Source organism: Phacochoerus africanus, chromosome 4, assembly GCF_016906955.1.
Source record: "Phacochoerus africanus isolate WHEZ1 chromosome 4, ROS_Pafr_v1, whole genome shotgun sequence".
Taxonomy (NCBI): domain Eukaryota; kingdom Metazoa; phylum Chordata; class Mammalia; order Artiodactyla; family Suidae; genus Phacochoerus; species Phacochoerus africanus.
Window position 1 is genome coordinate 9,402,357 of NC_062547.1, and position 12,075 is coordinate 9,414,431.

A 12,075-nucleotide genomic window follows, 5' to 3' on the forward strand; every position below is an offset into this window, starting at 1 on the left:
CATACGGAAGTTCCCAGGCTAGGGGTCAAATTGGAGCTGCAGCTGCCAGCCTACACCACGGCCACAGTCACGCCACAGCTTGTGGCAACCCTGGATCCTTAACCCACTGAGGGAGACCAGGGATCAAACCAGCATCCTCACGGATAGTAGTTGAGTTCTTAACCCACTGAGCCACAATGGGAACTCCTTTTTCTTTTCGAGTTCATACTTTTGGTGTCATATATGAGATATCTGTGCCCGGAGTTCCCTGATGGTGCAGTGTTAAGAACTCAACTAGTATCCATGCGTTGTCACTGCAATGACTTAGAACTTTGCTATGTCCTGGGCTTGGTGACATAGGAAAGGAAAGGAAAGAAAGAAATCTATGCCAAACACAGAGACCCTAAGATTTTTGTCCCATTTTTTTTTCTAGTTTTATGTTTCTCACTTTTACATTTAGGCCTAGGATGGTTCAAGAATTAATCTGATATATGGTGTGAGTAGGACTAGAAAATTTGTAATATCGCCAACTGTCACCAGGCAATGTGTTGAAAACACTCAACCTTTCCACACTGAATTGCCTTTGCACCTTTGTCAAAAACAAAGTGACCATACGTCTTTAGTTCCTCTTCTGGACTCTGCACTGTTCCCTGGATCTATTTCTCTAGCTTTATATCGGCACCTACTATCCTGACTACTGCAGCTTTGTAATAGTCCTCAAGTTGGGGAGTTCCCGTCCTGGCACAGTGGTTAACGAATCCGACTAGGAACCATGAGGTTTTGGATTCTGTCCCTGGCCTTGCTCAGTGGGTTAAGGATCCGGCGTTGCCGCGAGCTGTGGTGTAGGCCGGCGGCTACAGCTCCGATTCGACCCCTAGCCTGGGAATCTCCATATGCTGCAGGTGTGGCCCTAAAAAGCAAAAAAGAAAATATTGAGGGAGTTCCCACTGTGACGCAGTGGGTAAATGATCCAGCTTGACTCTGTGAAGGCCCCAGTTTGATCCCTGGCCTGAGGCAGTGGGTTAGGGATCCAGCATTGCTGCAGCTGTGGTGTAGGTCACAGCTCCGGTTGAGATTCAGTCCCGGCCCGGGAACTTCCATATGCCTTGGGTGCAGCCAAAAAGAAAAGAAAAAAAAAAGTTTCCAGAGTTCCCTGGTGGCCTAGTGGTTAAGGATCCAGCGTTGTCACAATTGTGGCTTGGGTCACAGCTATAGTGCAGGTTTGATTTCTGGCCCAGGAATTTCTGCATGCTGGGGTGTGGCCAAAAAAAGAAAGTTTCCGAAAATTCATGAAAATTGTATATATCCTCTTTAGATCTTAGTTAATTTCTCTCAGCAATTTTTTTTTTTTGGTCTTTTTGCCATCTCTAGGGCTGCTCCCATGGCATATGGAGGTTCCCAGGGGCTGGGGTCCAACCCCCGTCTCCATAGCAACCTGAGCCACTGCAGTCAGATCCATAACCCACCCCCCAACAGCAGGAACTCCAAAACTGCACGGTTTTTAAATGTCAACTTCTGATTGTGCAAGGTAGATGTATAGAAATACAATTGGCTTTCATATATTAATCTTGCACCCTGCATCCATGCTAAACTCACTTATTAATCCTTTTGTAGTTACTGTCAGACATTCTACAAGTCATCTCTGGATGTAACTATTTTTTTCTTTTTTGGAAGGACACACCTACGGCCTATGGAAGTTCCTGGGCTAGGGGTCAAAACAGTCACAGCTGCAGGCCTACATCACAACCACGGCAACACCAGATCTGTAGATCTGTGATCTACACTGGATCCTTTAGCCACTGAGTGAGGCCAGGGATCAAACCCACATCCTCACGAAGACTATGTCGGGTTCCTCACCTGCTGAGCCACAACAGGAACTCCCTGAATGTAATTTTAACTCTTCCTTTTAAGTACCTTTTTTTCTTTCTGGCCCTCTTGCACCAGACAGAACCTACAATAAAATGTTCAGCAGTAATGACTGCGGACACCCTTGTGTTGGACCTGCTAGTAGGAGAAATACCTCCAGTCATCCATCATGTTTGCTGACGATTTTCTGGTAGAAGTGCCTTTTTAAACTGAGGAAATTCCCTTTAAATGATTTGCTCAACACTTTTATCATGAATTAGTGTTAAATTGTCCAACTCTGTATGTATGAATTTAATCACAGGCTTTCTCTCCTGTACTTTTTTTTGGCGGGGGGGCTACACCTGCAGCATACGAAAGTTCCCAGGCTAGGGGTCAAATCAGAGCTGCAGCTGCCAGCCTGCACCACAGCCACAGCAATGCCAGATCCGAGCTGCATCTGTGACCTATGCTGCAGCTTGCAGCAATATCGGATCCTTAACCCACTGAGCAAAGCCAGGGATTGAACCTCCATCCTCACGATACAAAGTTGGGTTCATAACCTCCTGAGCCACAGTGGGAAGTCCCTTCCCTCTTGTATTAATATGGGGAATCACATTGTCTTTCGAATGTTAAACCTACTTTGCAATGCTGGGATAAACCCTATTTGGTTAAGATGTAACCTTTTTATATAAGAAGCATTCGTTAGGGAGTTCCCATCGTGGCTCAGGGCAAGCAAATCTGACTGGCATCCATGAGGGACGCAGGTTCAATCCCTGGCCTTGCTCAGTGGGTTAAGGATCCAGCATTGCTGTGACATAGGCCGGCAGCTACAGCTCTGATTCAACCCCTAGACTAGGAACCTCCATATGCCTCAGGTGCGGCCCTAAAAAGACAAAAAACAAAACAAAACAACATTTGTTGGGTTTCATCTGCTAAAAAGAATTTTTGTGATGTTCATGGAGAGTAATTGTCTGGTTTTCCTTTCTTGCAGTGACTTTGTCTGGTTTGGGGATCAGAGCAATGGTGGCCTCATAGATGGAGCAGTTCCCGGAAGAGGTTGTGGAAAATTGGTGTTATTTCTTCCTTGAACGTTTATCACTACAAATGAAAATTCTTTCATACACGAGGCTATTCAGGTTTTACATTTTATCTTGAGTGAATGAATTTGTATCTTCCAATTAATTCCTGTTCATTTCATCCAAACTGTCACATTATAGTAAGTTGTTCATAACCTCTCCTTGTAGTTTTAGCATCTGTAGAATCTGTAGTGGTGTCTCCTCTCGTTCCTGACATTGGTTATTTATTTTTCTTATTCATCTAGACGGAAGTTTACAAAAATTCTTCCTAAAGAACCAGCTTTTGGTTTAACTAAGATTTCTCTATTATTTTTCTTTTTCCAATGTCATTGATATCTGCTCTACCTTTGCTACTTCCCTTCTTCTGCTTCTATTTCTGTTTGTTCTTCTTTTTCTAGGTTCCTAAAGGAGAAACTAGGCTCATTGATTTGAGACTTATTCTAACATAGGGGCATTTAGTGCTATAAATTTCCCTCTAAGCACTGCTTTAGTTGTATCACAAGACACAAGGTCAACACAGAAAAACCAACTGCAGACTTCCCGCTGTGGCACAGTGGCAACGAATCTGACTAGTATCCATGAGGATTCGGGTTCAATCCTTGGCCTCACTCAGTGGGTTGGGGATCCGGCATTGCTGCGAGCTCTAGTGTAGGTTGAAGACGAGGCTTGGATCCAATGTGGCTGTGGCTGTGGCCTGTAGCTCTGATTCCCCCCTCCCTGCCACTAGCCTGGGGACTTCCATTCACCACAGGTGTGGTCGTAAAAAGAAAAAAGGAAAACAAACAAACTGGACTTCATCAAAATTAAATCTTTTGCTCTATGATAAAAAAACAAAACGAAACTGTTACATGAATGAAAGTTGTAGACTAGAAGAAAATGTTCAAAGTACACATCTGACAACAGATCTGTATCCATAATACATAGAGATTCTCAACAGCAGGAAAACAAACAACCCAAACTTCACAATGAACAAATGCTGCACCAAAGACACACAGACGGCAAGTAAGCCCGCAAGATGTTCCAGCATCAGCCATTAGGGAAACACAAATTAAAGCCACGGTGAGAGGAGTTCCCTGGTGGCCTAGCAGTGAAGGATCCAGCATTGTCACTGCTGTGGCTCTGCTTACTGCTGAAGTGTGGATTCAATTCCCGGCCCGGGAACTTCCCCATGCCATGGGTGCAGCCAAACAAAACAACAAACCAGGATAAGAATTCACTACATGATTATTCAAATGGTTAAAATGAGAAGCACAGATAACATCAAAGGCTACTAAAGACGGAAAGCAACTGCAACTACCTTTTTGGTTGAACAGTCTCACCCGACATAAATATGTTTATAAGAAGTAATATTGTGACATTATGGCTTTAGGCAGACATACTCACCAGTTGACAACAGAATAGGTTCTAGCCAGAGAACATAGGGGAAAAAATTTAAATAGCAGACTATATTTGCATGAACTGTAAAATGTTTTTCTTTGCACAGGTGGAATTTTCTAGATCAACCTGTTGTGTGTATTCACTATTTCATTTTAAAATGTATTCAGCCTTGTGTTAGGTCTTGATTTTGTCCTAACAGGGCCAGCAATCATTTTCTGTAAAGGTTCATAGCAAATAGTCTCAGCTTTGGGAAAAATGAGGCCTCTGTTGCAACTCCTTTGCCCCTGCAGAGTGGCTGGGGACAAGCACTTGTTCCTGCAGGGTGAGTTCCAATAAAACTTTATAAAAACAGGAGTTCCTGTCCTGGCTCAGCGGAAACGAATCTGACTAGGATCCCCGAGGACGCAGGTTCCATCCCTGGCCTCGCTCAGTGGGTTAAGGATCCCATGTTACCGTGAGCTGTGGCATAGGTTGAAGACACGGCTCAGATCTGGTGTTGCTGTGGTGTAGGCCAGTGGTTACAGCTCAGATGTAATCCCTAGCCTGGGAACTGCAGGCTAGGCTATGCTGCCAGTGTGGCCTTAAAAGACCAAAAAAAAACAAAAAAAAAAAAAAACAAAAAAAACCCCCACAAAAACAAAAATAAAAAACAAACCCTAAAACTTTATAAAAACAGACTGTGGCTTGATCTGGCCCAGGGGCCATTCAGAACACCATTGGCAGTTATCAGGCAGGGCCAGCTGCCACAGACACTATGCGTTTAGGTAGCAGCTGCCTGGCTTTGCGGGAAAATATCTGAACTGTTTGCCCGTACTGGCCCCGAGGTAGTTTCAAGAGCCATCCCCTTTCCAGCCCAGATCTCCTGCCTCACCAGCACATCCACATTCTAAAGTCCTTTCACCAGAGTTCCCGCCGTGGTGCCATGAGTTAAGAATCTCACTGCAGGAGTTCCCGTTGTGGCTCAGTGGTTAATGAACCCAACTAGGAACTGTGAGGTTGCGGGTTCGATCCCTGGCCTTGCTCAGTGGGTTAAGGATCTGGTGTTGCTGTGAGCCGTGGTGTAGGTTGCAGACATGGTTCGGATCCTGCATGGCTGTGGCTGTGGTGTAGGCCGGCAGCTTCAGCTCCAATTCAACCCCTAGCCTGGGAACCTCCATATGCCATGGTGGGACCCTAAAAAGATTAAAAAAAAAAAAGAAAAGAAAAGAATCTGACTGCAGCATCTTGAGTTGCTGTGGAGGGCAGGTTTGATCCCCTGCCTGGCATAGTGGATGAAAGGATCCAGCTTTGTGGCTGCAGGGTATTTGGAGCTGTGGTTCAGTCTCTGGCTCAGGAACTTCCATCTGCCATGGGTGTGGCCATAAAAAAAATAAAAACGAATAAAGTCCCTTACCATCTGTGCATCATGGGTGGCGCCTGAGGCGTGGAGGGGTGGAAGAAAGTTCTCAAGTGGCAGGGCCCCATTTTCCTGACTTCCACCCCAGGTCTCACCCCTTGAACAGGCCCTTACCAGCAGGGAGCTCCCCAGAAAAACAGGATGTGTCGTTCCTTGTCCCAACACCAAAGTAACTGAAGTGTTTCTCAGCATTGCCCGGGTTGGCATCAGAATCACCCACTACGTGGGCATCTCTGGGGGTGGGATGCGGGTGACCTGGACACACACCCCAGGAGAAGGAGCAGCCCAGGCAGCGGCCTGAGACAGGCCCAGGGTCCAGGGCTCCCTGCCGAGAAGCCCAGTCTCATGATACCCACAGGCGGCTTGAAGGAACAGACTTTATTAATCTAGCTCTCAAACACTAGAGGCTAAAACGCAGCTGAATCATCACAGTCTATGTACACAGTGCTGTCAGCAGACCAGACGGGGCTGGGCCTGGTTCTGCCCAAACACCCACCAAGCTCAGCCTCCCGACAGGCCCGGGTCGCTTTCCACTCGCAGCACTCAAGACGCCTATATACACGGGCCCAAACCCTCAGCGACAGGACCCCAGGCAGGAGGGCACCACACCAACAGAGACGCGGACAGACAGACACAGACACAGGCCGAGCCCGCCGAGAGGGCCCCTGGCCTCAGTACTTCTTCAGGCTGTAGGCCAGGCTGCCGGGGAGCCTGGCGCCTTGGAGGGGCGGCGAGTTCCACACGGCGGAGCTGGTGCGCTTATGGTAGCGGGGCTTGCTCTTCTTGAAGATGTCCTCCAGGTCCAGCGGGAGGATGGTTCCGAAGAGCTCCAGAAGGTTCGGGGGGTGGTAGTACTGGTGGATGATGGCCTGGCTGAGGTGGGTGCCTGTGGGGGCACAGAAAAGGCTGGGTCACTGCCTTGGGGCTCCCCCTGAGCCTCCCCAACCCTGCTGCCCACACCCCCCTACACACACAGAGCCCCACCTCCAAAGCTGCCGTCGCTCTCACTGCGCTCCTACAGCCAGCCGTGCTCTGGCGGCTTGAGAAAGCCAGGCTCTTGATTAACCCCCCGTTGCATGGCTGCTCTGTCCCCACAATCACCACAGAGGCAGGCCCCTTAATCTTGCCCACTTACAGCGAGACATCTGCCCAAAGGCACACAGCTAGTGACTGGCAGAGCCCGGCTTTGAAGACAAGTCCGGCTCCAGGACTGGAGCACACAACGCTGTCCTCAACCGCCTTGAGGGGCTGCTGATGTCCTCAGCTCCACAGGCCCAGCGTGCCCGGGGCAGGCTGGGACCGAGGGTGACCCACAGCCCTGCCAGCGATGCCGAGGAGGACCCTGGGGGGGTCAGGAGGCGGCACGCGGGCCCAGCGCTGGCCCTGTACCAGGCCTGCTAGACACTAACTCACTCCATCCTCAACAGCTCTTCTCAGCGGGGTGCTCCCAGCACCCCCATTCCACAGAAGGGAAAACCGAGCAAGCTGAAGGTGGCTGGTGAAGGCCAGCAGTAACTAGTCTGGCTCCCAGGCCATGCTGCCCCCTGCCCCGCTGCCACCTCTGGATGTTAAGGAGACACAGATTCTGGTTACTGTGGGGGTTCAGGTGAACTGGAACTCACCTGTCTTCTGCAGAGCGCAGATCCCCTGCGGGATTCTAGGCCCTTCCGCTGGGGAGAGAGGCTGCGGCCCGCCCCTCCTCCAGCTTGGCCGACTCTGTAAAGCACCCCCCCCTTCCCCCATCCTGTGTGCACCCGCACTGGGGCACTCCCAGCAGGCCTGGCGTCCAGGCCTGAGGTGGCACCTTCGCCCTTACCCACACTCCTATCTGAATGCTAGGCCTGTAAATTCTGGGTGCTACCCGCTCAAGTGCACCCCCATCCCCACCCCTCCCCCGGCTGCCTGAGCCCCCTGCCCCGGCTCTTTGTGCACTGCTGACACTCCAGTACCACTGTAGCTCTATTCCCACCCCAGGGTGCACATTTGGGTCCATGCAGCCTACTAGCCGGGACTCAGGGATGGAGGGCACCCAAGCTGGCACACCCAGCACCACACCTGCCCCTGGGTAGCCGCCATCTAATGCATCTCTTGAGAATGGAGGTACCCAACGTCGTGGATCTGGTCCCCGGCGGAGCGCACTGGCCACGGGGCACCCACCCTTCTTCCCCAGGTGCAGCCTTGTCCCCAGAGGCAGACTTGTTGGCCAAAAACTCAAGCTGCCAGTTCACAGGCACAACTTGCTCTCGACACCTGCAGCTGCCAAGCCACGGCCCCCCCAGGGCCCTTGAAGTCACAAGTGAGCACCCGGCTCTCCTGGGGGGCTCCGGCCCTGCTCACCTCTGGCCCAGTTGGGGATGGGCTTCCGGGGATGGGCCTCATCATCGGTGGAGTCGTCACTGTTCAGATCCATCCCGTAGTTATCCGGGTTGATCTTGGGGGGCGCTCTGTGCCCCTGGGGAGTCATTTGATACGAGGTACAAGCTGGAGACTGGAAAAGAGGAACGCAGCTGTCAGCTGCCCCCTCTGCTGTGGGCATCTCCCACCGCTGCTGAGGGCTCTGGCCACCTCCCCTCATTTCACGGGAAAAATAAAAAAGTTCAGGCGTCACTTTTTTTTTCTGTCCCTTTAGGGCCGTACACACCCACAAAACCCACAAAACCCTATATATGTGTGTGAGAGGGAGTCTATGTGTGTATAAAATGTTTATAGATGTAAAAATATAGACAGATATATACCAGGCGGTAGGCACCACGCTGGGCTGTGAAGGGGGCAAGAAGAAGCCCCTGAAGCAGCCCAAGAAATAGGCCGAGGAGATGGACAAGGAGGATGAGGCATTCAAGCAGGAGCAGAAGAAACTGGAGGAGCTAAAAGCGAAGGCCTGGGGAAAGGCCCCCTTGCATCAGTTGGAATTAAGAAATCTGGCAAAGGGGAGTTCCCTCTGTGGCTCAGCAGTAAAGGAACCCGACTAGGAACCATGAAGATACAATTCGATCCCTGGCCTCACTCAGGGGGTTAAGGATCTGGCGTTGCTGTGAGAGCTGTGGTGTAGGTCACTGATGTGGCTGGGATCTAACATGGCTGTGGCTGTGGTGGAGGCCGGCAGCTGCAGCTTCAATTCGACCCCAAGCTTGGGAACTTCCACACGCTGCAGGCATGGCCTTAAAAAAAAAAAAAAAAAAATGGAAAGAAAAAAAATCTGGCAAAAAGGAAACTGTTGGTTGTGCCTGAGGCCATGACGATTCTGTTCCTGTTTAAACATCTGGATTTCCTGCTAGAACATCTGTTGCCAACTGCAGCAGAGAACGGAGTGTTGTCTTGGAACATATGTACCTTTGTTTAAAGAAAAAAGAAGATATACACCAGACTTACAGAGTTTGCTTCCGACGGTACCTTTTACTTTTTGTACGCTTTTACAAACTTCAGTATCTTTTTTTTTTTTTTTGAACAACAACATTCTACTTTCAGAATAAGGAAGAATATACCTATCAAAAATAGTAAAAAAAAAAAAAAATTAAAAAAACAGGAAGAATGGAGTTCCTGTTGCGGCGCAGCGGAAACGAATCCAACTAGGAACCATGAGGTTGCGGGTTCCATCCCTGGCCTCGCTCAGTGGGTTAAGGATCTGGCGTTGCCGTGAGCTGTGGTGTAGGTCACAGACGCGGCTCGGATCTGGTGTTGCTGTGGCTGTGGTGCAGGCCGGCGGCTATAGCTCCGATTCGACCCGTGGCCTGGGAACCTCCATATGCCGTGGGTGCAGCCCTAAAAAGACCAAAAAACAAAACCAAAATGAAACACGAAAACCAAAAAAACAACTGGGACGACCGTCTCCCTCCTCTTCGGTAAGGCCCTACTACACGCAGCCTGTGCCTCCAGCTACTGGGAAGACTGGGGGCGCCCTGTCCGCCCTGACGCCTGGGCCTCACCTGCACGTCCACGGTCACGTTCAGGCTCTTGCTGGCCGCTGCGGCCTCCCTGGCTTTCTTCTCCTGCTCCTCCTGCAGCCGCTGCTCAGCCAGGCGCTGCTGCTCTTCCTAGGAGGGCGGATGGTGACAGAGCCTGTGGGTGCGCTCTCCTCCCCCATGCCAACCCCAGGCAGCAAAGGCGGGCAGGGCAGCTCCTGCACCAGGGCTGCTGGACCAGGCCTCCCTGCCCCGAGCTCAGGCGGACCCCGTGGGGGCCACATGCCCCTCCCTTTACCTTTTTCTTCTTCTCCTCCAGCTCCTTCTGCAGCCGCTCCTTCTGCAGCCGCAGGGCCCTCTCCTTCTCCTGCAGCTCCCTGAGGACGGAGCAAAGCCTGTCAGAGGGAAGCTGAGCCCTGGCCCTGTTCCGTCCCTGTTGGGGAAGCCAGGCCCCCGGCACAGGCCCCGGAAGATGGAAAGGCAGAACAGGCACGCCTGCCCCCAGCCAGCAGAAGCGCTTGTGCCCAAGGGACCAGGAGTGTCCACCCAAGAGTGCGGGGAACGCTCAGTTTTGAGGTCCGCCAAATCTGGCCCCGCCCTTCCACGCAACTTAGGTCTCTGTGCCTCAGTCTTATCTGCTGCATAATGGGGATCACACCTTTCTTCCAGAGTCGCCGTGTGAATGAAAAGAGGTCATCTGAGTTACCAACAATCTCCAACCCACAGGGCAACCCCTGGCCCCAAGCCTGACACAAAGCAGGAAGGGCTGTCGATAGGCTTTGGAGCCCCTCCGCTTACTAGCTCGGGACCCTGAATAAGTCACGGGACCTCTTTGAACCTGCTTCCCGCTCTGGGAAGTGGAGCTGCTGGTACCCACACCATAGGGGCCTTTGAGAGGATTAAACAAGGAAACGTGGGGAAAGCGCGAAGCTTGGTATCCGCCCAAGCTGCCAACCACTACGACCATCACATCATCGCCCCTCCAAGCCCCTGGTGCTGCTTGACAGGCAGCCAATTCTCAAACCTCATCAGCCGCCACTCTCGGTCCCCCTCCCAGACTTCTGTCTCTGACTCTGCCCTCAGGACCAGGGACACCTCTGTGCCGATCGATAAGCACTGAGAGATGGGTGGCCCCCACGCAGCGTGCCCTGTGGCTGTTACCCCCACTTCTCCACTGCAAAAGGCCTGGATCCACCCACATGTCTACACCTGCAGGGGCAGAGTTCTCTATGTCTACACATAGGCAGAGGACCCCATGTACCTCCTGGCCAGCAGCGACTGTGGCTTATCTTCCCTGGCAGCCCTAGGACCCAGCACAGCCAGGTACAGGGTCAGCCCTGGATAGACACCTGTGGAACTAAATGTGAAACTTTTTTTTTGTCTTTTTAGGGCCACACCCATGGCATGTGGAAGTTCTCAGGCTCAGGGTCAAATCGTAGCTACAGCTGCCGGCCTAAGTCACAGCCATAGCAACTCCAGATCCAAGCCTTGTCTGCAACCTACACCACAGCTCACGGCAACGCCAGATGCTTAACCACTGAGAGAAGCCAGGGGTCAAAACTGCACCCTCATGGTTTCTAGTCGGCCTCATTAACCACTGAGCCACGACAGGAACTCCCTAAATGTGGAATTCTCGCCTAATGCAGAGACCACTGACTCTGAGAGGGCTCATCTGCCATGATTCCCAATGGGGGGCAGTCGGGAATGTTGAGGGGGGTTGGCAGCCTGAGCCAGCATCAGTACCAGAGAGGCACATGTGGGCAGGCGCCAAGGAGGCCAAAGGCCCTGCAGTGAACCGCAGTGCGTGGTGGACTCTCCCCCGCAAGGCCCACAGTGGATGCTGAGGAATGCCGGCCCGTCCTCTGACCCCCCCCTCCCCAGTCAGCTGAGGACAAAACGCACCAAAGGGGTCGGATCACCCGGCTGGAAGCAGAACCAAGACAAACTCCCAAGTGACTCTGCCATTTACCCCTCGACTCTCCAGTAGGCAACACACCTCGCCAGGTGGTCTGCCTGGTTTGGAGCCAAGAAAAAAAGCCCATTCTTCTTTTCCAGACCCCCCCAGCCAGCCTCTTCAGGTGACAATGACATCTGTCGCTCACCCACACACGGCAGGATGCCTGCGGCCACCTGGAGGGGGGGCCGCCCGCCTCACAGCCAAGGACCCCTCACCTCTCGGCCTGGAGCCGCTCCTGCTCCCGCCGCCGCTCCTGCTCCGCCAGCTGCCGCTCCTGCTCCCTCTTTCTCTCCTGCTCGCGCTGCTCCGCCAGCTGCCGCTCCTGCTCGCGCTGCTCCGCCAGCCTCTTGGCCTCGGCCGCCTTCCGCAGCCGCTCCTGCTCCTCCTCCTTCCTCTTCTGCAGCAGCTCCTGGTGGCGCCGCTCCTCCTCCTCCTGTGAGCAGAGAGCAAGGTCAGGGCCCGGAGGCCCGCCTGGGCTGGAGGCCGGAGGGCCTGTCCCTCCCAGGCGGGTCCGGAACGGCAGGGACTGAGCCCAGGGACACCCCA

At 52.3% G+C, this 12,075-nt stretch overlaps 1 protein-coding gene across 2 annotated transcripts in view; it reads right to left on the reverse strand.

Moving 5' to 3' along the window:
- Window positions 1–6,036: 6,036 nt before the first annotated feature.
- INCENP (inner centromere protein) overlaps window positions 6,037–12,075 on the reverse strand; it is a 30,834-nt gene continuing 24,795 nt past the window's right edge. For both annotated transcript variants that reach the window (XM_047775537.1, XM_047775536.1), the window contains 5 exons: window positions 11,745–11,962; window positions 9,871–9,949; window positions 9,597–9,704; window positions 8,011–8,161; window positions 6,037–6,559 (listed from right to left, as the gene is read on the reverse strand). In XM_047775537.1, the coding sequence (XP_047631493.1) occupies window positions 6,345–6,559; window positions 8,011–8,161; window positions 9,597–9,704; window positions 9,871–9,949; window positions 11,745–11,962 (771 nt within the window). In that variant the 3' untranslated portion in view covers window positions 6,037–6,344. The remainder of the gene's footprint in view (window positions 6,560–8,010; window positions 8,162–9,596; window positions 9,705–9,870; window positions 9,950–11,744; window positions 11,963–12,075) is intronic.